This window comes from Aspergillus saccharolyticus (genome assembly GCF_003184585.1).
Source record: "Aspergillus saccharolyticus JOP 1030-1 unplaced genomic scaffold BP01scaffold_9, whole genome shotgun sequence".
In the NCBI taxonomy this organism is placed as follows: Eukaryota; Fungi; Ascomycota; class Eurotiomycetes; order Eurotiales; family Aspergillaceae; genus Aspergillus; species Aspergillus saccharolyticus.
Window position 1 is genome coordinate 925,235 of NW_020290619.1, and position 23,632 is coordinate 948,866.

Sequence of the window (23,632 nt, forward strand, 5' to 3'; positions counted from 1 at the left end):
CTGAGATGCATCATTGCTTTAGAGCCAGCCCGTGGTGGCTCGGAGTCACAAGGACAAAGAGTCCCCGAAGTCCAAGTGTGCAAAGCCCGGCATTCAAGATTGACCCCACGGGAGAGAAATACGGGGTAGAGATTTCGATACAAAGGCCTTGATGTAGGAGATAAACGTGCTTGACGGTAGGAATGAAGCCGAACGAGAGGGTGAAAGTGGAAGAGAAAGAAAAGAGAAAGGTCCGGAAAGAGATTTTGAACAGACCAAGCGAGCCAGGGCTGGTTGGGGATGCGAATAGATTTGTATTTCCTATTCACAGTCTACAGTAGTATTATTCTCAAATAAGTGAGTTGGAAGAAGAATATTCACCATGCGGATGGCTGGATATTGAGGATAGATATTTCCATTTCAGAAATGGGCGATCGTCATCTTCACCATGAATGAATAGCCTCTTCATTCATCCAGGGATTAGGGTAAACTCCGAGTTATGTCGAGATTAGGTTCTAAGAGTATCGGGAGATCTATGGGGTAATGGACTTCGTGCCTTAATTAATGATCGAGCAACAAGACTCCCAGATTACAGCAGAGGCCCTGTAACAAGTAGCGTACAGTACATATGCCAATATCACTGCATAATAGTCAGACGATCATCCAGATAATGCTAAGAACCATATGAAGTTTATTTGTAGAACAGATATTATAAGTCTAACCCGGTATCTACACTATCCAAACACAATGCCCACGCTGTATATCATGACTCATGTCCGAAATGCTCCAATGCTTGCTGTACCCAACAGAAGAATGTAGAAAGGACAAGTAATAGACAATAACTAATCAAACGCCTTCAATGACAATGCGCCCCTCTAATCTCGGAGAAATTCCAGGCGTCCACGTCGGCGTGAACCCGCCCAGATCTTCGTCGTTGATTGCCGACGGCTGCAACCCGGCCTTGCGCATCCACAGCCGAGTCACCTTGCGGGCAAGCCGCAGACGACGTTCTTCCTCCGTGGCCGATTTGGCCGGCATAGTGACATAGTTTGTTGTCGGGTGAGGCGCCGACAGAACCTCGGGGTCGGTGTCGGAATCCGAATCCAGCGACACCTGGTCAGATCTCTCCGACTCAGATGAGTCACTGGGCGAATAGCGCCCGTAGTAGTATTTCTGCTTGGTGCGATTCAGCGTGGGCCGGTGGACACGGTAGGGAACCTTCTCGGCGACCGGTGATGCTTGTGCCGAAGGGGCCTTCAGCCACCCATCACCGTGCAGGTTCTTGTGAACTGTGTCCCAGTGGCGCGTGAGGCTCTGGCTCCATCGCTGCCACCTCCCTAGGACTTTCAGACTAAGGAAGTACTGTCGGAGCAGGGTGCTGATAAGAATGCCGCTCTCCTCGTCAACAACCTCTTCCACTTCGCCACCCTCGGACTCTACGAGCAGTGACGCAAAGCCGTCTTTGCCACGACCCATATAACCACGAGTGGCAAGCAGATATTTGCGGTCAAAATCGACGGGCCGTCCATCAATCTTCGCCCAGTTAATCCGCGAGCCTGACGGTGCGGACGGGTTGTAGCTGAAAGCAATATTAGACACCTGCGGGAAGCGTCCCTCCAACGCGGGAAGTTGACTGACGCCATTCTCCAAGGCATCGAAAAGCGCTTTACCTTTGATGCGAAGTAGAACGACGGGGTCCTCAAAGGGAAAGCAGTTCAGGATGTCCTTCACCTTCAACACCCCGGGCGGGTAGATTTGATCGCCACGAATGGTGCCACCAGCCATCATTGCACAGTCTGCGCCATAGTAGAACCGCATAAGATCGCAGGCGAAGTTCCCGAGATTCGACTCTCGTTGACGCACCGTCGAAAAGCGACCGTCCAGTGGACGGGATGTGTACCCGATGGGCTTCTCCAGCTTGGCCTTCAGACTTGATGTCAGCCGACCCACCATGGCCGTTGTCGACGAATCTTCCGGAATGGACCGAACCAAGTCCCTGCGCACGATGTCAAAGTCCCAGCCCGCCCCATCTGGTTTGCGCCAGGCCTCCAGATAGCTGAGCTGCTTGAAATCGGTACCCGACCGAAGAATATGTACTCCGTTCACCACCGCATGCGCATAGAAATGATCATGACCCCCGAGAATGATATCCACCAGCCCCGGCGTCAGGTTCTCGGCCAACTTGTAATCATTCGGCTCACGTTGATGAGTAACAGCAACGACAATATCCGCGCCTTGCTCGCGCAGGCGTGGCGCAAGCTCTAGGGCGGTCTTCGAGGCGGATTTGTATATGAGGTTCGGCGGTAGAGCGTTAATAGTTCCTAACCTGAGTATTCCATCCAGATTAGTCAATGTGACGTTTCGAGTGGCGGTGTGCGCGCTCGCAACTTACCATTCCCTTTCCCCCAGCCCAATCACCCCAACCTTGAGCCCGTTACTTGCGGTCAGCATCACCGTCTTTTCACAATCCGCAATTGGGATATCCTCGCCCAGCGCCGGATCGATAACATTCGCTAGCAGCCACGGAAACTGGCATTGTGTGCGTAGATGACGAAATTGTGCGACCCCGAAGTCGAGATCGTGATTCTAACCCAGCGATTTGTTGTCAGCATACCTCGTATTGTCGTCACCCCTGACTCAGCCCACCAAAACTTGCCCCTCGCTGAGACACAACCGAAACACCGGAAATACACGTACCCCTACACAGGCCACATCTGTACCAATCTTGTTCAGAAACGGTACCATATGCTTGCCCTTTGTGACCGAACTCTCGAGACTCGGGTTGTAGGCATCGCCGGAGAAGAAGGTCAGCACGCCGGGTTGACCGGCGAAAGCGGGATCGGAGCGGTAGTAGTTAACGACAGACTGGAAGCGCGGTACGCCACCGACGGGCTCTGCGGATCCTGCTCTATGCGGTGAAGTAGTTTTTAGCGAGAGCGCTGTTTGTGGTAAGCCAGCAATGCAACTTACTCGACATGGTAGACATCATTGTAGTGAATCAAGCGGAGATCAGGCGGCCCCGTTCGGCCGCTAGTATGTATGACGGAGAAACCGTCGTTTGCGACAGCTGACATGCCTTGTATTCAACTAAGGTAGAGACAGATAAGAAAATAGGACTCCAGAAGAGAACACCTAGTGAGAAGTAGGAGAAAGAGAGAGAAAGACGGAAGATAAAGGGGCGGGAGAAGGAGAGTTGCCTGACTACTAATGTGTACAGTACAAGGAATGGGGGGGAATGGGGGGAATGGGGCAGTGACGCAGTTAACTGCCCTGGGTCTGGCACCGCGCCCGCGGCGCCAGGCATCCAGGCATTCCATGCAGGCACCCGGAAAATGCGGAGGTCGCCGACCAATCAGACTCACCCGATTGGCACACGGGATCTACGCGGTGGCGGACGGAGTCCACGGTCTGAGTCCCTCTGTCCCTTTGCCCATCTTCAGACCAAGTTGAAAACCGAGAGTGTCTGGCTGCCCGTGGCTTTTTCAAAACCTGCAGAGGAACCATAAAGCGGAAAAAATGGCATAGAGAGCAGGACATCCATACAGAGCTGAGAGATCCGCCACATTCTGCTCCCGTTACCCTGTGATGAGGTTCGTCGCTATCGGTAAACACCGCCCCACATTCCCCAAAGGATATGATCACATGCTTGCTTATCATCGTCAATAGACCGATAACTTATCGCCTAGTGCTTCCAAAGATAGCCGATACGCAAGGGTGGCCTCCCAGCATTGAGCGCTGTGGTCAACACGATTCTCTCGGAGTACGGAGTCATACCAGAATGAGTCCTGTCAGGCCCACGTCGCATTGCAGACGATCAGAACTCTAAAAGGAACCATTAACCTCAGCTGCGATATTCTATTGCATATGCTGACGTGTTATTGCCGGTGCAATCACGCTATCATGATGGCATAAATGTTCATTGTTGCCCGAGTTCAAGTCTAAGGACCTTTTGGTCACAGGAAAGCACGCAGCAAGAAAAAGAAAGCCCCAGAAACGGACAGAAACGCAAAGCAGAAAAGCATCATGGCAAACAGAATTGCGTCACGGACAAGCAAAGCGGCTCTCTTATTATGACAAACCGAAATCTGCACACTTTTGCTCATTCTCAGCTCACAGGGGTATATGGTCATAACATGGTAGGTTGCGGCGAATCTTCGTCTACCCGCGGTCATCGGCATTTCATCAATCATTCCATATCATGAGTTGATGGGCTCATGCCCAGGAAGAGGTGGACCCTGCTGCATCGGGGTAGAGATTCTCAATCCACCGGTACAGGTCCGAACCGTCATCCAGAGTAACGGTCTCGCCATTGAGCCAATTAGCAGCTAATACCTCGGCAGCTAATGTGGCAGGCATCGGGGATGGGTTGACGGTTAGTACCCGATCGAGGATGTTGGAGATGACCTTTCGTGCGCGCTGGCAGACATCATACATGCCATCGTGCGGTCGCACGACGTACTGGAGATGAGAGGCAAAAACGGTGAGTTTCTGGATGACTTCCGATCGGCGGAACGTGGGGGCTTGCAGCTGAGACTGAGCTTCAGACTGACGGAGAAGCTCGATAGCCAAGACTCCGGCCGCCGGAAGACCAAAGGATGATGCCTGTAGACATTAGTACAGACCAGCCACAGCAAGGCATAAGATGATACGCACATTCCAGCCGACATTGTAGGTTCCAGCCCTGGATCCAATCTCCTTACCGATGAGTTCGAGAATGGTGCTCAGTATGTTCTGTGAAACACTGATCAAGCCCTCTGCGCCGCTCTGGGTCCGCTTGACCAGAACCCGGTAGAGAAGAAAATCATTGTAGAGAAAGTTCAGGTACAGAGGCAGCAGGACACTGCTGGAACCGTTCGGATCCGGAGACCCGGGTCGCCAGCGGAGGAAGCTGGGGAGCTCGTTCCAAGTCTTGTGGGATTGCTGAGACACCTCCCTAGCAGTAGCGTCAGCGATAGCCCTCGACCAAGGGCATGTCATGCACTTACTGAACCTTGCGTGCCAGATCGTCAATACGACGGCTGAGAGACAACTCCAGAATCTGCTCACGCGTCGACCCAATGAGCAGGGCAATGCGGAGCCACGCGGACTTCCCCACGACCCCTTGGGTGTTCCACCCGGTCTTGTCGAGCTTGCTGATTGCGGCCTCTCGAACCTTGGGCTCAGCCAAGATTTCATCGTAGCTCAAGTCGAGAGGGAATTGGACGTCATAGTAGCGCCAGCTGATCTGCGGAGGTCTGCCCAAGGAGGTGGCCAGCTGTTTGTCGATGCTGTATGCGCCGGCCACCAGACGTTTGCGGAGCTCGACCACGAAGAATGGCGTCCGCGTGTCCTTCTCTGATTGATTGGAGCCCAGCGTAAACGCTACCGTCGCCAGCTCGGCCAACTTCCTCCACGCACGGGAATCTGTTACTGTCAGTATTCATCTATCCTTGCAGAGGATTCCACATACCATTTTCCCCATAGACCAAAGTCAACAGATGCAGATGCTGGAACAGCAACCAGCCCAGCGAATCATCGACCGCACCAAAGGTATCACAGAACTGCAGACAGGCATCACTCGCCGAGACAGCCTGGGCCGCCAGCAACTTCTGATCACGCGGCACATTGCGCTCCCGCTCACGGATGGACCGCCAATCGCGCTCCAGCATGGCCCCCTGCCCGACAATCGAGTACACCAGACCGATGCCCTCCCAGCGGGACGAGAGGCGGCGAATGTAGTCCTCTGGCGTCGTAGCTGCATGCACGACCAGGGGCTTGGAGCTATCGTCGAAGATCTTCTGCGCCCATCGCAGCATAGTCGCATGCCGATCCTTGACATAGCCGGGGTCGGACGTCAGGGCCTCGAGGATATCCTCGAGCGCCTCGAACATGCCCGTGATGAGCCGGTGGCCCAGGATGCAGCCCTCGGGCCAGACGTCCAACGAGGTCTCGGCGAGACGCTCGTACAGGGGCAGGTTCTCAAACAGCAAGGCGAGCAGTCGGGCGCCCATCTGGACCTGCCTCGGGTCCGGCGTGGCGGAATCCGCGGCCCGGCCCGAGGCATCGAGGTACATTGAGTTTCGGAATTGGTCCTCCATGTCGCTGAACACAGCCGAGTGGTTGTTGCTGTTGTTGTTGCTGTGGGTGTTGCCGGTGGGCAGACCCATCGGGATGGCGGCTGCGAGCTTCTCGTCGCCGCCGTTGGGGGTCGCCGACCGGCCTTGGGTGAAGGAGTCGGGGCGGCCCTGCGAGCGCGGGGAAGCGGTTGGCGACGGGGCATTGTCCGAGTACCAGGTGCGCGAGGCGGGGGTGACAGGATATACACAGCTGTCGGCCTTGCCTCGACGGATACAGTTCTGGCAGGCCGGGGTTGCGTTGTCGCAGCGCATCTTAGACTTACGGCATGGCTCACACGAGAGGGGCGGCTGGCCGTTGCGGCGCGGAGCTGCAGACATGATCGGGGATTTTGCTGCAGTGCAGCTGAAGATCCGGAATGCAAGATAGCAATGAAGAGAATCAAGAGCAGATAAATCGCATTGACATTGGAGGGAGGTTGGAGCTGGAGCGTCAGTGCAGTGACCAGAGCTTGAGGCAGCCTTTGGTGGGCTGGGGGATTTAAATGCAATCCCCCGCGGCGACAAAAATAGTAAATCCAGTGGCTGGAGGCGCTTACGTAGTGGGGCGGACACCTCAGGCAGAACACCCGGACCAAATCTTGGTCCCGCCAGATGGTCTGGGCTTATGGATTACAATGGAGTACTAGTACTAAAACTACTGTAGTAAACAGTGATAAGCCATCGTAGGGACGCTCATGATTTGTTCACATATTCAGACATTGATGATTTCCCGCATTCACACTCACTTCTGACCCTACAATCGCCTGAGCAAACAGGGATGCGTCATGTTTCAAACGCACCCTGCAGCACTGACCAATTATGCTCCGCAATTTTATCTCAACCTGACGAACAGAGAGAAGAGCATAAGTTGTGCGCGAAGCGACACCACATTACTCGCAATTAGTGCTTTCAACGTGATCTTTAAGCACAGACATATCCCCGAATCTCTCAGTCTTAGCAATCACCCCAGCATTAACCCATAGAGTTCTCCCAAAGTCAGTCGACAGAGCTAACACCCCTAGCTTCAATCCCAGCCCACAAGCCAAACACGATCCTCTGCACGAGTCCAGCTGTAGGGAGATTGGCAATCTCACTGGCAGTGTTCGACAAGTCATGCAAGGGTTTGTTCTGTTTCTTCCCAGCGGACCCACCTACAAGCGATTGTCGTGCGCACAGGTGGTCTCATCGTGTAGGACACTTGATTAACCCACAGAAATAAAAACACATGTTGGGAGTTTACACAAGGAAATTCAGGACATAGGTCAACCAGACCCTTTGTTTAGAGTAGATAGATATGGGACCATGCACTAGGACGAGTGCATCTCTGTGGAGTTGGATCTAAGGACCATCCTGAGAACGGCCTAGCATCCAGGTACTGAAGAGGTGAGTCGCGCATAAATGACATCAAGCCACATCGATCGTTTGCGCTCCATGCAGGGAGACGGATCCGGAAATGCTCTTTCAGCCTCGTAGCTTTAGGACTACCTCCCTGCAGTGGCTCCCTAAGTTGTAATGCTCAAGGTCTTAGAGACGGTTCGTGTGAGATGATGAGGCGTGGGTCGTGCCATTATGCGCAAATATTAAGTATAGGTATAAACTATCGTTCTTTGCAGGTTACATACTTTGGTAGGGCTGGAATCCAGCGAGGGTATAACGATGCAGCATTCAGTCTGTTAATTTGTGTAAAACGAATATTCCCATTGTGAACACATACACATAGCAGTATTCCCAGAACGTAGCTTGCTGAAGAATAGTTGCCAATATGCAGCAATAGTTGCAAGTCACCCGGGCCATCAGTACATAAAGAAGTATATCCCAACCTACCCAACGCATCGAAGCAAGTATGCATCGGACTCTCAAAGTAAGTAGTACCGACGACAAGCAAAGCCACATGTCTGTCAGACTCAATCTCAGGAAACTGCAGTAATCAACAAACTACGATCCCATCTCCACCATTCCTCTGATAACTCCATCCGAAAGAACATCCACATATTACTAGCATCTGCGACCATCCCAACCAGAAAAAACAGAAATCAGATCCCTTCCCCAATCACATTGTAATACATAATATGACAGCATAACATACCTCTGCCACAAGCGAGCTATCACTACCAACCTTGAAGCTACAGCTATAACCAATAACCCAGATATAATATCCATATTCATATGACCTCCACAGCAAACACCCCCCCCTACAAGATACCTCACACATCCATCATCCATCCCTATCTATCAAAGACCATCAAACCAGCAAAAAATGTAAAGGTAATAATCCGGATCTTCCCTCTGGGATACTATCTAATAAATATCCCCAGCCTATCAGAATCCTACCTCTCCCTAACAACCCGCGCCGGCCCCCTCAATCCCACCGACCTAGGAACCACCTACGAAAACCTCCACTCGTGCTGTCTACGTCTACTTTTCTGAATGGCGAATGGAGCATCCACCTGCTCGATACGGGACATCCCGCGCAGCTGCTGGCAGAGGATGGGCTGCCGCTGATTGCGGACGTTCCCTTCAGATGAGGATTATGGGGTGGTTGACAAGGTTGGGTGTTTCAATTCTTTTCTTTACTTAGAGGTTAAGTTAAAGGCTAGTAGAGGGAAGAGGTGGGTGGGGTGGATTACTTTTATTGGGATTGTACCCCCGCCAGCTCAACCTGATTTCCCTAACAACTATGTGTGACTGCTCTACTACTAGGCTCGCCCAATCAAATTCCGAGGCATTAGCGCATGTGTCTTAATCCCCGATGGCAACGAATCGGGGGATCGGTTCCGGTATGTGACGGAGGATGTGATTGCGGCGACGAATGAGTATAAGCCTTATTATCGGGATAAGGGGGTCCTGCTTTTTTATTTGCGGAGGGTTCTGTGGTAGGTAGGTGTTGATCTTTGGTGGTTGGTTAGTTTGAGGGTTTGATGTCTTGGGTGGCTCGGTTGAAGGGCTTGGATGGGATGGTTTTGGATGGAGGGTATGGAGGCATTCAGGATCTATGGAGGTGGTAAGTCTTGAAATTGTGGTAATTGAGTAGTACTAGTAGTATATCTCTACGAGTTTGTCAAGTATCTTTGAGTAGTGCCATAACTTCCATCAATGCCTATATTGAATCTATCTCCGAACTAAATCATCTCCCCTCACCACCCACCGCGCCCTCTCATAACACGTCAAATCCGGGATCACACTAATCAAAATCATCTCGCGCGAACCCAACCCCACGTCCGCCGCCAACTCCAACGCCAACTGCCGGACATCCACTCCACTCCTCGGCTCCGCCGGCAGCGCCATCCGCGGATGCGTCGTCAGTGTATACAACCCCTCGGAAACTCCGTCGCCCGATCAATCGCCATCAGCAACGGGAGCGACCCCGGCGCGGGGGGGTGCAGATTCCGCCCCAGCCTCCTCAGCCCGGTATCATGCATGTAGTCGAGCTCGTACTCCGAGCGGTCCATCAGCCCCCCGATCAACCGGGTCTTGCCATGCGCGATGGCGAGCGTCAGCGCGCTTGTTCCGTCCGTGGCGATAGGCCATCGCTTGGACGGGAAGGGTAGTAACGCGATTGCGAGGTTCCAGTGACCAGCGAGTATTACCTGGTGAATGAATGTGCGGTCACACTCGTCAGTGATGTCCATCAGTCTCGGGGCGGAGCTGAGGATCGCGTGGAGGACGGCGCCGGTCACTTTCTCTGCGGTCAGGGTCGGGTGGTGCAGCAGCGCGGTCAGCGGGTTGAGCGGCGGGCTCGTCCCCCAGGTGAGCTTGCTGAGGTCGACCCCGTTGCGGACGGCCCGGTGGATGAGATCTGCACGGCCCGTCCAGAGGATGATTTCCCAGGGGGCGCGGCGCGTGAAGCGGGCCCCGTGCGCGAGCAGCGTCTCGACGATCGCGACGGCCCCCCTTAGCAATCCGTCCGGATCGTGGGGTAGGTACTGTCGACCAGCCTTGCGGCGGAAGGGGGAGGTCAGATGGTCTAAGGGGAGCCGGTTAGTGTTCTCGCCACCATAGTTCGCGTCCGCGCAGTGTCGAAGCAGGAGACCAACGACGTCGATTCGGCTGCGACAGACCGCTAGCGAGAGGATCGATGAGCCACTTACTGTCACCGCGTTGGCGAGTCGCGGAGCGTACAGCTCGGCGGCGTATCTGCTCACGGACTTGCCGGCGTTGGCATTGGGACTGCTGTTGCTGTCTGCTCCTTGTAAAGGGTGGAGGTCGAAGACTACGAGTCTTTTGTTGCGCTCCGCCGCGGCGGCGGCGTGGTTCTCGTACACTTCCTGTGGGAGTATGGGATGGTCCTGGCATGCACCACAGGGCTTGTGGCTTATGGCGTTGTAGACCCCGCGTCGCGACTCGGAGAAGGCGATGAGATCGTCTTTCTGGAGGAATTCGGCGACTGTTGTGCGCAGGTCAGCGGGCATGGACTTTGCGTTGAGCTTGCAACGGACAGTGGTGATGGTCTGCGTTACAAGGCCCTTTGATTGAGGGCGTGTTCTCGGTTTGCGATCTGGGGTTGACGATGAAGCCATGATCGTAACGTAGCAGTCATTCGGGACGATTGATCAACAGGGTTGAGTTGGTGATGCAATGTCTTCTTATACTCTGCTCATTCCGGAAGAGCCCGGTGTGGTATGTAGGAACTCTTGTATGATATGCAGTCATTGAATTGCCTTGGTTTACTATCTAGATGTGAAATCCGCCAACAATCTCATTCATGGTGTAGAGAAAGGGCAGCAAACAAAGACTTTGTGTTTGGTTCTTTGGTGTCAATTGATGGATCCATATTAACCCCACAGCGGAAGCTAATCCCAAAACGGGCTGCACAAGTGGAACTGACACCCGCTGAAAATCTCTTGCATCATTTTGAATCCTCCGGTAATCGGATGTGCAACCGCAACGGTTGAGCCAAGAGTCCAGACACGGTGGACGTCTCCGACACCTCCATGTGGGCAGAAAGCTTCCTCACTAGCATGCTTCCATCAGCTGGCTAGAGGTTGCCTCGCTTGCTGATGCCCTACGTGTCCACCGATCGTTGATCCGATCGGGTCAAGACTGACAGAGTCTAAATGCTGCAACGAGGGCATAGCTGAGGTCAGCAGGTGGTCTGACCCGGCCATGCTCCAGTAGAATAACGCAGCAAGGATTCAAGGTTGAGTGGAATGATCTTGGCTTGATTGATTGGGTATATGTGTTTGAAAGCCATAGTTGTATTAGTACATGCATCCTCCCCTCAAAGAAAGCCGAAATTGCAAGCTACATGCGCCTCAGTAGTTCATAAATCATGATTGATGTCAAGGACAATGCGCCAGCGCCAAGAAGCTAATGTGCCTATCACAGCGGATGCCAAAATTACGGCCGTCGTCGTTCCGTCACGGTCCAACGCCGTTTGGTGCCCGCTTCCCGATCCTTGAGCACGGGTTCGCTCCCCCACAGACCACGCTGCGACATCGTGCGTTGCGGCAGGTTATTGGTCCGGGTTTGCTCGGTGGCGGGGGCTGGATCCGCACGGTGACTGTTTCCATTCGCAGACGAAGATGCTGGCGTCGTCCAGTCGCCAAAGTTGGGCACAATGTCATCTGCGGGCTCAGCTGAGACAGACACGGATCCCCATAGCCCTGTCGAACCACCGAGGGCCACGGCCGTCGAGGGCCGCGCCGCCTTCCACGACTGCGACCCCATGCCAGACGTCGAGGAGGGGCCGATGATAAACATTCCCTGTGACAACGACTTGCGTGGGGCAGTCCGCGCCCGATAGGTCGGGATACCCGGCGAGCTAAGGTTGACGGGTGACGAGACCACAGGATTACTAACCCCGCTCCGTAAATGCTCGGTAGATGCTATCTTTTTCAAGCGATAGCTTTGTAAGGGGGACAGCTCATCCAGAGACTGTTCGGATCCCAGAGACCCAACAGACGCCGTGGAGGCGGTTCCGACGGATTCGGGTAAATCATGCTGGCGCACTGCCAGGGTGAGAGACGCCGTAGCGATATCCACAAGCGCTGGCTCCCCGGAGATAGCTCCAATGAGAGCGTTGCAACCAGCTCCATGAGTGATCACAACCAAGATCGTCTCAGTGTCATCGTCAGCATCTTCAGAGGTCTCTCCGGTCCCGTCTAAGAACTGCGAGCGCTGTTGATTGTGACTGGTGGTGGTAGAGGCCGACAGGCCATGCTCGTCGTACCAGTTGACCATACATTCCAGCCCATTGCGAACCCGTGCATGCATTGTGCTCCATTCCTCTCCGTAATCCCCTCCACTGCCCCAGTTGAGATCACTGCGCATGCTGTCCCACTGATAGTCAACCTTCACACAAGCATCACGGGCATGCGTCACGTAGCCAGCAGGAATCGGGTCGGAAGGAGAAATAGCATAGCTAGGAGTCGGAGGCACATATGCGCTATCGTGAATCGTCGCTAGGTTGGTGTTAATTCGGCCCAGTAATTTGGGGCCGCGCGAGGCTTCACCCGCGCTCACGGTGTCGCTACCGGCGCGATGTCTCAGCGCCGGCGCCGCATCCGTGGTTGACGTGAATCCATTTTTGCTGGTCGCGGGGAGATCTGCAGCAGGAGAAACCGGAGTTGAGGCGCTTCCCCAGCCACCGGGGAAGAACCCGAGAGATGGTCGGGTAATGATGTCTGCCTCGGGGACAAAGCTCTGCTCGCGGCGTAGCAACTCGATCTTGGCAGCGGCGATCAGTCGGTCAGATGAAGGGGGAGGAACAATTTGTTCGAAATAGTCAGGACTGAGCCATTCACCAAGAAAAGCGTCGACACGCAAAAGGCACCGTGTATTGTCCAGGCTGGTTCTCTGGCTCGAGCTGGAAAGAGTGTGCAAGGTCCGATTTTTCAGGGAATGAGGAGTCGCGTCGCGAATCTGTTCTGCAATTGAGGCATACGGATGATAGTCTTCAGGCTCAGGGGAATTTTGGCAGATTCCCGAGCTCACTGCGATAGCTGTCTGGAGGCAGCGAAGGAATGGGGAGGTATGGATGACAATGCGACGCTTGCGCTTTGTATTCTTCGCGCCAGGGAATCGATTTTGCACGTCTTCGCATGAGGTCGCGATGTCTGCATCATCACTTAAAGTCTGCAGAAGATCGACGATTCTAGCACCGAGAGCGCGAGACTGTAGCCAGCCGCCGTAGGAGAGGGGAGGGTCGTAAGGAGTGGGCGATGTCAAATGCCAATTCTTGTCGGCAGCGTCAAGGCGAGCGCCGTGCCTAGGAAGACAGCGACCGTAAGAATCCGTTCTATGATTATGATTAAGAGTGAGATGGTGAATCTTACCTAGCAATGATGATGGCGGCGGGGGGGTTCCCCATGGCGGCAGTATGAGGCACGGTCAGAAGAGGGTTAAAGTAATTTGTCAGAGAAAGAGAACTTAAAGTCGGACGAAGCACAGGTTAGGTGCTTAAAGGAGAGAAAGACGATCCAAGTGATAACGAATTCGGTATGTCGCAGATTTGCAGGTGTACAGCTGGACAGGGGATGATTGTTGTCACCTTATGCCAGGTTGTCTTTACTCCGGCGGGGTAGAGCGCACGTCCACAGCCACGATCACAGCAGCGCGTTATAGGACAATCCGAGATACAAAGGTCGGGACAAAGGACCAAGAAGAGAACATGGTGGCAGAATGGAAAAGATCAGGCGAGACAAAGGAGGGAGTTCCCGGTCACCTTCTTCCAGGTTGCGATGGGTCGGATGAGAGTCCACCGGTATGAGGTAGAGTTGACTTTTGCTTTTTTTTTTTCTGGTTTTTTTTTTTCATCTTCGTCCGTGTTTTCCTGCAGTGAATGACTTTCACAATTTCTTCTGCTGCCTCGTCACTGGGCATGTGATTGTGATTAGTCAGTCAAAGGGGGTCGCTGAGATCAGGTGGAGCCAGCCACCGGATCCACTGCTTGCCGATATTCGGCAGTACCACAACTACGAAGTATGTTATAGAACATGACTTTGAGGCGCACTTATGTCCAGATCACTCCACTCAGAGACTCTTTTCTTCTCGTTCACTTGAGGATCAATAAGAAAGAGGTGCAGGATGGTGTATGCGATGACGGGGGATTCTGCCATGTCACATGATCTGTAGCCTGACCGCCTTGCTGCCTGCATGGACCCTTGGCGGATACGGAATCAACTGCCCTCTTGGTCCACCTCTTCAGCTCTTCAGCCTGCCCGTGATCGGAGATCCTCTAAGACCGCACTATATTCAATCGAAGCCTCACTCTGACTGTCTGGATCTTCCTTTTTTCGATCTTCAATTGCCAAGAAAAGAGTTCCGATAGAACAGCCCAGATTAGAAGCAGCATGGAAGATCTACACACTAATGATCTCCTGTGCAGGCTATGGTGACCGCCCCCGTATGGACGGAAATTTTATCTCCGCCTCTCATCGCCCACCTAATTATATCGCTCCCGAATTATATGGTTCAGGTTCCCTTTTCCTGATCCGGGTTAAGAAAGACGCTCAACCGCTAATGCATGATAAAAAGCTACAAAATAAGATGATCCCCATCATGGACAGGAGAAAGAGATATTGGTAGGAAATCGCTTAGTACTATAGTATATATGTATAACAAGCTGAGAGCAGCATCCGAGATTCAATTCATAGCGAATCAGAACACCAGAAACAGCCTGAGGTAATGATTTGCAACAGATTAACCTCCGCTACTCCGCTCCGAAGACGCAGAACACCTCGAATGGCTACCGAGAGGATACCCCGGCCCCAGCGCCATCAGCTTATGCACACACTGATGGTCTGTTCCCAGTCTCTGCAGATCAAGTTGGGGACGTACGAGGTCCCCACTGCGCACCGTCTTCCACCGCGCCCGAGGTATCCGTCTGAGCCCACGGGGCCGCCTGCCCCAGCAGCACCACAACAAGTGGCCGTCGCCCTCGGTCATCATCTCCAGGTCGCAGAGGGTGCTGTGCAGCATGCGCAGGTTCTGGGTGCCGCAGTCGTCATCCTCGACGCGGTCATGGTCGTAGTAGACGAGCCGCTTGTAGTACTCGCGGTAGGGCTCGGCGATCATCTCCATGCGCCAGAGCGGGTACTGGTTGTCGGCGTATTGGGCGAGCGAGGGGTCGCGCTGGCGGGAGCCTTGCTCGTACCGGCGGAGGAACAACAAGAAGTCGATCCAGAATTTGAACGACCAGTACCCGGCGGAGTCGCGGCAGGCCAGCATGATGAAGGCCTCGACGTACTTGGGGAAGGTCAGGACCGTGACGGGCAGCTTCTCGGCCAGGGGCAGGTAGCTGCGCAGCCCCGGCTTGGGGAATCTCCGCGCCATGTAGTAGGAGTCGCGCGCGACGACCGCACCGATGGGCGGATCCGGGTACATCCACAGCAGCGACGACTTCTTGTATAGGTCGAGCGAGGTGGAGATTGGCAGGGCGTCCATTTGGTCGACGGTGGGGTACTTGGTAGAGTGGAAGTGGTAGTCGGCGAGTGGGCGCAGGAACTGCTTGTCGCGGACGGCACAATCCCGCCGGAGTTTGCAGGAGGGCAATTTGAATTTCTGCTTGAGGAGCTGGACGGCGCGGTTGAAGTGGTTGTCCGGGATGACCCAGCTGCTTGTGTTGTAGTCAGGGTCCCTGGAATCGATGCTGGGGGCCAGCAAGTAGACATAGGGGATGTCGTTGTTCATGAACAGCTGGGCCACCTGGCCCTGCTCGCGTTCTGTCAGCCCGTCGCGCGGTGGAGGGGGTGGGTAGTGAAGGCTCATTGGGGGCATGACTCTTGGGGTTGTAGCTTAGAAGCTTCGAAAGACCACTTCCCACAGGCATTTGAACCCTACAAACTAACAATGGGACAATGAAGATATTTATAAGCCATCGCTGGTTGGGAGCTGGGTAAACGATCTCCGCTGATATCTTTGGACGCCTGGAACTGCTGGTATCAAAGATTTCTGACGGGAAATCGCATCAAATCCGTGAAAGAGTTGCGGTGTGCTGGCATTGTCTATCCTTTGGGCGCCAAACTTCAGCTCTACATGCGGGTATCTGATCGAGTGCCATGAATGCCATGAAAGAAATCACTGAGTTGGGGGTTGAGCTTATTCTGTGGCCAACAACTCGCTGTCTGGTACCATTCTACTCTCTGGTACTGTAGTCGTAATTTCGACTCTTGTTTTATGCTGCCATGATACCAGCCACTTTGACTATGTGAAGCTTGCCCACGTGTATGGTTGCGCTGCCTCGTGTGAAGCGGTAGAGATATTTAGAAGCGACATTGAACAAAGCTAACCGGCCGTCTACATCATACAGAGCACTTATGATCCCAATCAAGCTTGAGCCATCACTGAGCTCGGACGGATTGACTATTGCGTCTACTCTGCCGGGGTAACCTTCTTCTTCCTTTCTTCAATATAAACTGAACTAGGCTGCGGATTGCCGGTAACTCACCCTCCCCGACCGCGAACCTCAACCCAGAGGCATTCAATCAGATAGACTCCCATCCCGTCCTCGAAGCGTGGTATGTATGCTTCGTGGGTTCTTCGGATGCAGTGGGACGCGAATACGAGTTCCGTGAACAGCACATTCTAGCCCTACCCCGACAGTTGAGAAATTAGTCGGTAATCTCATCGAGCGAAGAAGCAACCTTCCTTACATTCTGCCGTCCCCGCGGAAGGCGCAGAGAAGACAATGGGATTGGACGACGAAAGATATGTCATTTGACCTCCCGACCATTTAACAAAAAGTAGCAACCGTGAATCTCTTGGATCGGCTGATTAAATCGATTGTGCGATGTTTGCTGCCCCATGTGTGACAGAGAATCATGAGGTACTTACTGTAAGATATCATCCGGACGCTGGGTAACGCTGGAGTAAACACTGGGGGACATTGTGAGAGTGTCACACGAATCCGGAGACCAATCGCAATGGATTGTGACTGGATTTATGCTCAGTTTCTGTGCCTCTCCCACCTCTACTTCGGTCGAAACCAAGACGTAAGAAGGCACCCAAGCAGTAACTAACTGCCTCTTCTGAGAAGCTAATACTTCAAAAAGCTTCGAGAATGCTAGATTTCGTCCGCATAATGAGACTGGCAGTCCAACAACCATCATTGAAGCAATACATAGCATTTATCTGCACCGACCACATCCCAGGACTTCCCGCCCACCCACCTCAACGAGCTTAACCATAAGTACACACAGCGGTTACACGCAGCGCACATCAATCCCCGTTTTCCGGGGGCGGGAAATGCTTGCGCAGCATCTCGTCCACAAACAACCACACCGCTGCCGAGTCATGCGAGTTGAATGTCGCAGACATATAATACGTATTGCGATGACCCTGCAACTCATTGAGATCCCGATAAAAGCCCGCGCGAATTGCCTCCGCCGGGACCGTCAGTAAGAAGGGGGTGTGGTCGGAATATGCCGCAAACTGCGGAGGCTCGACGGGAATCCCCGCGTGGCGCAGTTGCAGCACGCTCTGAGTGATATGACGCTTCACGTCTTCTTCGCTGATATGATCCACGCTGCCGTAGAGGATGGAGGTCAGGTTGGGGGACCGGACGGGTCTCAGGGCGTAGACCGCCGGCTGGGGCGGGAGGTGGTATACGGTATCGAGGGCCCGATTCAGGATCAGTGCGCCGGGGGGGAGGCCCGGAACGTGCGCGACACAGGTATAGTAGCAGGTGTGGTGGAATTGACTGAACAGGTCATGCTCGGTGGCGTCGAGGTCAATCATGGGGTCCAGATTCTCGACCGTGGGCTGGATCGCCACAATCAGCTTCTTCGCGCGGATCATCTGCTCGCCTGTCGGGGTCTGCGTCTGCACGTACACCCAGTCCGCGTCCTCGTCGCGATGGGTGGCCAGCACGGTGCTTCGGAGGCGGAGGTCGCTTCCAAGTCGCCGTTGCGCCGCCCCGTAGAGGTCACTGTTATTCTGGCTGGCTGGTTCTAGAAACCCACCGACCGCATCGCGCATCACGTCCAGACTGAAGTACTTCATCATGTATAACGTCAGTTGCTGCAGTATGTCGCCCACACCTTGGTTGAAGAGGGCAATGATGTCGACCGCCCCATCCAGGTTGTACTTTCGGATGAACTCGCCAAAGGGGAGAAGGAGGTCTTCTGGGACCGGATCTGGCAGGTTGAAGCCGGTGTTGAGATAGGGATATTTCAGTAGTTGGACCGCGTATGCCGCCAACGCGGGGATGGTGGTTCCGTCTGAGAACGGCACAGTGGTGCCCGTGCGAAGATCGATGCGGCGCAGGACGCCTTGATTGAGCGCAGAGACCTTCCTGACCGACACGTTGAGTTGGGCGAAGTAGTCTCGGACCCATGGTTGATCTTCGAAGTACAGCACTCCAAAATCTGAGGCGATTCCTGTGGTGGGATCGGTGTAGGTATTGGTGTGGCCTCCCAAATGGTCCTCGTTTTCGATGACAACCACCGTCTGGCCCATCTGTCGTAAGCGGATGGCTGCATACGTTCCGGCGGAGCCACCGCCGATGATGGCAACATCTCTGGTGATGGTTTCTGGCTGGTCGGATCGGGGGGAGTGAGATTGTCCAGATGCACTCAGGATGACGATGGCGGCCTCAAGCCATAATGCGGCTAGAAGAATTACAGTGTGCAGGCACCAATGCAAGATCCGCATCGTGTTTGTAGGAGCGAATCAAGGTGTCAAGCAACTGATAGGAAGCTCTCTTAGGGCTGGGACGACGGCCTATATACCCCCCCCAGAAGCAGGGATTACTATGCTGGTGCGACTTGCCACGGACCATTTACTCACTCACCATGTGATATATAGTATGTACCCTGGACCACCCGCCATATGACCTATCTCTTGGGTTCAGTTTTTTTTGCCCATACTTGGACGGTTATGTTTATCCTTCTGGGATGAAATACGAGGAAGCCTGTTGTTACTGATGTTACAGACAGTTGGGTTGCATAGAAGGTCATCTGGAACAAGCACAAACTCTAGCGCCATGGACCTGGAAGAGCTAAACACCAACCAGGCCACCTCGAATTCAAATCTCATACTTATATTCTTGTGTTTTAGCGAATGCAACTTTGGTCATCGATGATGAAAACTGACCAACCGTGTCAAAATACCCCGATAAGCCTCAGTGAAAGACAGCAAACGCCTCTGCAAGATGGCCCTCACAGTTCACGTTCCAGATCCAATGCACGCATCCCCCAATAGTACAGACCTGCCCGCCTCCATGATACTGTACGTCCCGCGCCGGAGGATGGTCGACCCTGACGCGGGTCAGATGTCCCGAGTTGCGCATCCGCGACAGAATAGCCTGGACATCCTTTCCCCAGCCCGCAAAGTCGGGCAGCATGTGCTCCTTCCTTGTCCCCTGGCAGCACCCACGGCGACCCATGTTCCTACACGCCGCTTTCCTTGGTGCGGAAGGGCTACGACGTGCATCGTCCGTCCCTTCGCAATAGGGAAGGTCAACACATGTCCGCCATACCCCTAGTGAAAAAGTTTTGTTGCGCGCGCTGAATCGGTGCTCTCTGGGCAGATTGGAGATTCGGATTTCGCGGAGAGGATTTGTGAATGGAATCGAGAATCAGAACAAAATGCATACGGTAGTTGTCAGTTACCTCGCTACGCCAGCTACTGTACAACGCCAAAAGTTTTTTTAAAATATTAAGAAGGAAAATAATGGTATTCAAAGAAAAAAAGTATCTCTCCAAGCCTCGCGACCCTTCAGTTGGATAGACAAAAAGCGAAGGGCTATTAAACACTAACTAAGTACACTTACTCCCGTGAAAGAAACATCATGGGCAAGAAAACTCTCCGAAGATCAACACGGCAAGTTCAGAAACGAAAGAATCAATGGCTCTCGGCGTGAGCGGTGTCGTTGACCTGACCGGCCTCGTGGCTCTGCTCAGACCCGGAAGCGCCCGAGCTCTCGTTGTCGTAGGCGGAGAAATCGTAGTGGGCGTTCACGCCGGAGTTGTGGTTATCGTAGGTGTTCCAGTTGGAGCTTTGGTCCTTGACGTTGCTGGCGTCGTGGTGGAGGTCCATCTCGCTTCCGTGAGCGGGAGAAGCAGGAGCGGCAGCAGGAGCGGCAGCAGGAGCGGCAGCGGCAGCGGGGGCAGACGCGGGGGCAGGAGCGGACTCGGGCGCGGGGGCAGACGCGGGGGCAGGAGCGGACGCGGGCGCGGGGGCCGGGGCCGGGGCGGCAGCGGGCGCAGATGCAGGTGCAGGGGCCGGAGCGGGGGCGGCCTCGGGGACGGACTCGTAGTGTTGGGCAGGCGCTGGGCTGCTACCGCCCATGTAGACGACCTGGTTGCCGTCGCCGTCGCCGCTGTTGCCGCTCTGGCTGTTGCTGTCGCCGCCAATGTCGCCGATGTTGAGGGGCAGGCCACGGCGCGTCTTGAAGCCACCCACCGCGCCAAAAAGCTCTGCGAGCTCGTCCTCGCTCAAGGGTAGGTCACGCCGTCTTTCGGATTGAGCAGAGGAATCCATTGCGCCCCCGGCGGCCTTCTTAACGGTCTCCAGGTCGATGGGTAGGTCACCCCGTCTGACGGCTTGACCGGCTGCATCCGTCGCGCCCTTGGCGGCATCTCCAACCTTCGACACACCGCCCTTTTCCTGACCCAGGGTCTTCGTAAGGTCCGTGGCGCCAACGGCAGCCATCACGGGTCCCGATGCGCCGGACGCAGAATTGGCTTGGTCCAAGGCGCTATCACTAGTCGGTCCATCTGTGCCTCCGGTTAGCTCTTCGTTGCGGATCCGAGGGGGAATCCAGATGGGTAGTACTCACTTCCCAGAGGGGCAGCGGCCACCATGCCAGCAGCGGCGAGGAGAGACAAAAGAGCGGAGGTCTTCATCTTGAAGGCTTGGAAGTTGGATTTTTTGGGGGGGGGTTGGTGGGTAGAAAAGAGTGGAAGGAGAAGCTGGCTTGATGTTGATGGAGAACAGACGATAGCCCGGGTTGGACGGTGGCTTTATACATTTTCCATCCTATGCAGAAGATGTCGGATTGGGTGCGACTGTGACATGTATGACAGATCTATTCTTGGTTGGTGGGAATTAGCGAAGTCAATTTTGTGATTGTGCTCATGATCAAGGGGAGTGATTGCTGGACCCCCATCGTGAAAAGCCAGTGTCCGCAATAGTGTGGCACCAGGGGGGGAGCTGCACACTGGTTCTCCATCTCGGGGTGCCTGCTTTTCCCCTGGCAGCATAGTGGACAAGTCGCATGCTCGGAGCCTCGGGATCAAAGTGACATGTCCGATCAAGGTCAATGTCTGCGGCGATCATCGTTCCTCTCGGCATTGGCGCCAACTGAAGCGATGATGCCCCTGTGCCGATCTGGATTGACGGTGGGTTTTCGTTCTCTACGAGCGTGCATGCAGGGTCTGGCGCCCGCAAGGGGGGAGGGGGCGAGGGCGAGCCCGTAGCATGGGTACATGAACTCCTGCCGATTTCTGCCCCGGTTGGAAGTGTTTGTGAGAGATGTCATACACTTTACACAATAGTTGAACTCTCTCATACAGGTGGCTGGCTGTTCGGATGGACAACCGATAGCGTCTGTCTAGTGCGATTTGGGGATGTGATATGAGCTCAGACCTGCTTCATCTGTTCGGGGCGCATCAGTATAGAGGTTGTCATGCGGGGTGTCATACGGGGTTGTCAACTTGAGCCAAGAGTTCGTTTTGTAGTTCTTTGGAAGTGAGACTTCGCTCTGGCCCTCGGAGTTGATTGAGCCTCCTGGACTGTGATCTGCAGGGATAGGTTCTGCTCTGGACTTCTGCTCTGGACTTACCGTGAAGAGTCAGGCAAGAAAAGCGAGCTGAATTACCTGGTGGTGCGCGATCTGCAGAAAGCCAAAACAGAATCATTGAAGACGAGCTGAAACAGAAGCAAATCCATTTTCGTTTCTCTGTCCTCAAAAGTAGTGTACAGTAGTCAGATATGGAACCCATATCCCTTAGATATTTTCCCATTTACATCAGTGTTGGTCATCAGTCATAAGTCATCCTCCGACTTTTCAATCATCCTTCACTTCTTGATCATCTTCCGATTTGTCAACCCCTTCTTCCGCGTCATCAAGACGGCGTCTCCAGACACACGCTAATCCCGGGCCATCGAGGTCAAGGTCAGCTTCGCACCTGTGTCGAATAGCAATCGAGTGAAACGTCTCAGATATCGTCCCACAGAGTGCCCTGGCCATGCCGGACGGTGATTTCTTCAGTGATGCGAATGTTTCTGGGGGGGTGAATGTACATCAGAGTACGAGGGCTGCCGCGGCGGGCTGCCTCGAGACTCCCCAAGTCGGCGTAAGCAACGCTGTGCCGAAGCCCGTGGTGCATGTTGTCTGACAGGGCGGGTCGACGAGCCCCCTCTTCGTCATAGGCAGGAAACTCCTCGTGGGTCTCGTTGCGGGTATTGGCTGGATTGTGGGAAAGGACGTCCTGGCATCGTGGACTGCCCCCAATACTGTAAAGGGCAATCTTATTGTTATTGCCGTCGTCGATGAAACGGTGGCTACTCGTCGGCTGGAAGAACCGAGCCCAGAGGGACCGAAGCAGCGGAGGGAATGAAGGCATGCAGGCTGCAAGAAAGTAGACTCCCGGCTCAATCTCAGTCCACATATTCAGAGGTACAGCCATCCAGGTGTTGTCCACTTGCCCCACATTATTGTAGGAAATCGCGAAACGACAGCACGAAGTGACCAAGCCGCTGTGGAAGGAGGAAGTACAACCATGTGGTTAGCTCACGGTTCCATGGTAAGTCCCGTTGCTCAAGTCAACAAGTAGGGCGAGGAAGAATTATTCACGTACATTCCGCCAGTGGCGAATATTATGCCAAGTCCGATCTTCTGGTATCGCGACATCTGCAGTCGACTGACCATCGGCAGAGGAAGCACGAGCATTGCCACGTCGGAGAGGATGTTGGGGAACGACATCCATCGATAGAATGCCTGCAAGTTGAAGCAGTGATCTTTGGTTGAAGGAAATGGATGCATCTGGTAGGCCACGGGCCAACAGGCAAAGGTGTGAGCAAAAGCAACGGCCACATAGGTGGATCCAACGAAAAGCATGAGGCCATAAGTCAGAATCCGCTCGGTTCGAAGTCTAAAGAAACGAAGGTAAAAGTTGAGGATGGCCAGCTTTGGAGAAGCTATAGCCAGCCCCCAAACCCAGATTCCGCTGAATATTCCTTTCTGGTAGTTGACCAGTTTCCACGGTGCTTCTGCCATGACCTTTTGGATGTGATATCCGACGCCGGCCCTAGGAATCAAAACTGTGCACCATGTTAGGTTGTCATCAATTCTTGTTCTACCAGTCTCCCAGTCACAGATCGATGAAGCGATGAACACGCGTCTAATGGTATCGGTCGCGCTGTGACAGACCCATCCTGAAGATCTCAGACTTACCAATTCCAGAAATACAGACACACAGATTGGCCAAGAGCGCTGGAATCATCAGCCAGTCCTCAACACCCCACTTTCTTTTCTGCATTTGAAGAACATAAAACCGAACAGCTGCGAATACAAGCTCGAGAATGATGAAAGAAGTGGCGAGAATGATCAACTTTTCACCGCAGAACTCATCAAGGTATCCTGGAGGATACTGCTTTGGAGGAGGAGAAGACAT

The 23,632-nt window shown here is 53.9% G+C and overlaps 8 protein-coding genes across 8 annotated transcripts; all 8 read right to left on the bottom strand.

The window, feature by feature from the left end:
* Positions 1 to 669: 669 nt before the first annotated feature.
* Positions 670 to 3,191, bottom strand: BP01DRAFT_355409 (putative 5'-nucleotidase). Its single transcript, XM_025574678.1, has 4 exons — positions 2,950 to 3,191; positions 2,677 to 2,887; positions 2,372 to 2,565; positions 670 to 2,305 (listed from the first exon to the last, which is right to left on the bottom strand). The coding sequence occupies exons 1-4, from the start codon at positions 3,051 to 3,053 to the stop codon at positions 826 to 828; spliced, it is 1,989 nt and encodes a 662-aa protein (XP_025432990.1). The 5' UTR covers positions 3,054 to 3,191; the 3' UTR covers positions 670 to 825.
* A 1,000-nt stretch (positions 3,192 to 4,191) lies between these two features.
* Positions 4,192 to 6,556, bottom strand: BP01DRAFT_422373 (putative C6 transcription factor; the record flags this gene model as incomplete). Its single annotated transcript, XM_025579565.1, has 4 exons — positions 5,429 to 6,556; positions 4,965 to 5,382; positions 4,633 to 4,912; positions 4,192 to 4,581 (listed from the first exon to the last, which is right to left on the bottom strand). The coding sequence occupies exons 1-4, from the start codon at positions 6,411 to 6,413 to the stop codon at positions 4,192 to 4,194; spliced, it is 2,073 nt and encodes a 690-aa protein (XP_025432991.1). The 5' UTR covers positions 6,414 to 6,556.
* A 2,817-nt stretch (positions 6,557 to 9,373) lies between these two features.
* BP01DRAFT_381431 (uncharacterized protein) lies at positions 9,374 to 10,591 on the bottom strand (the record flags this gene model as incomplete). Its single annotated transcript, XM_025577306.1, has 1 exon — positions 9,374 to 10,591. One exon carries the CDS (start codon positions 10,589 to 10,591, stop codon positions 9,374 to 9,376), a length of 1,218 nt encoding a protein of 405 aa, XP_025432992.1.
* Positions 10,592 to 11,218: 627 nt separating this feature from the next.
* BP01DRAFT_337632 (uncharacterized protein) lies at positions 11,219 to 13,826 on the bottom strand. Its single transcript, XM_025573290.1, has 2 exons — positions 13,349 to 13,826; positions 11,219 to 13,281 (listed from the first exon to the last, which is right to left on the bottom strand). The coding sequence occupies exons 1-2, from the start codon at positions 13,381 to 13,383 to the stop codon at positions 11,412 to 11,414; spliced, it is 1,905 nt and encodes a 634-aa protein (XP_025432993.1). The 5' UTR covers positions 13,384 to 13,826; the 3' UTR covers positions 11,219 to 11,411.
* Positions 13,827 to 14,700: 874 nt separating this feature from the next.
* On the bottom strand, positions 14,701 to 15,791 carry BP01DRAFT_390663 (uncharacterized protein; the record flags this gene model as incomplete). The annotated part of the gene is made up of 1 exon (XM_025578019.1): positions 14,701 to 15,791. The coding sequence occupies one exon, from the start codon at positions 15,789 to 15,791 to the stop codon at positions 14,715 to 14,717; it is 1,077 nt and encodes a 358-aa protein (XP_025432994.1). The 3' UTR covers positions 14,701 to 14,714.
* A 1,410-nt stretch (positions 15,792 to 17,201) lies between these two features.
* Positions 17,202 to 18,665, bottom strand: BP01DRAFT_414892 (amine oxidase, flavin-containing superfamily; the record flags this gene model as incomplete). The annotated part of the gene is made up of 1 exon (XM_025579088.1): positions 17,202 to 18,665. The coding sequence occupies one exon, from the start codon at positions 18,663 to 18,665 to the stop codon at positions 17,232 to 17,234; it is 1,434 nt and encodes a 477-aa protein (XP_025432995.1). The 3' UTR covers positions 17,202 to 17,231.
* A 1,126-nt stretch (positions 18,666 to 19,791) lies between these two features.
* On the bottom strand, positions 19,792 to 20,860 carry BP01DRAFT_390665 (uncharacterized protein; the record flags this gene model as incomplete). The annotated part of the gene is made up of 2 exons (XM_025578020.1): positions 19,792 to 20,731; positions 20,794 to 20,860. The coding sequence occupies 2 exons, from the start codon at positions 20,858 to 20,860 to the stop codon at positions 19,857 to 19,859; spliced, it is 942 nt and encodes a 313-aa protein (XP_025432996.1). The 3' UTR covers positions 19,792 to 19,856.
* A 1,131-nt stretch (positions 20,861 to 21,991) lies between these two features.
* On the bottom strand, positions 21,992 to 23,632 carry BP01DRAFT_412158 (uncharacterized protein; the record flags this gene model as incomplete). The annotated part of the gene is made up of 3 exons (XM_025578945.1): positions 21,992 to 22,715; positions 22,817 to 23,279; positions 23,413 to 23,632. 3 exons carry the CDS (start codon positions 23,630 to 23,632, stop codon positions 22,175 to 22,177), a joined length of 1,224 nt encoding a protein of 407 aa, XP_025432997.1. The 3' UTR covers positions 21,992 to 22,174.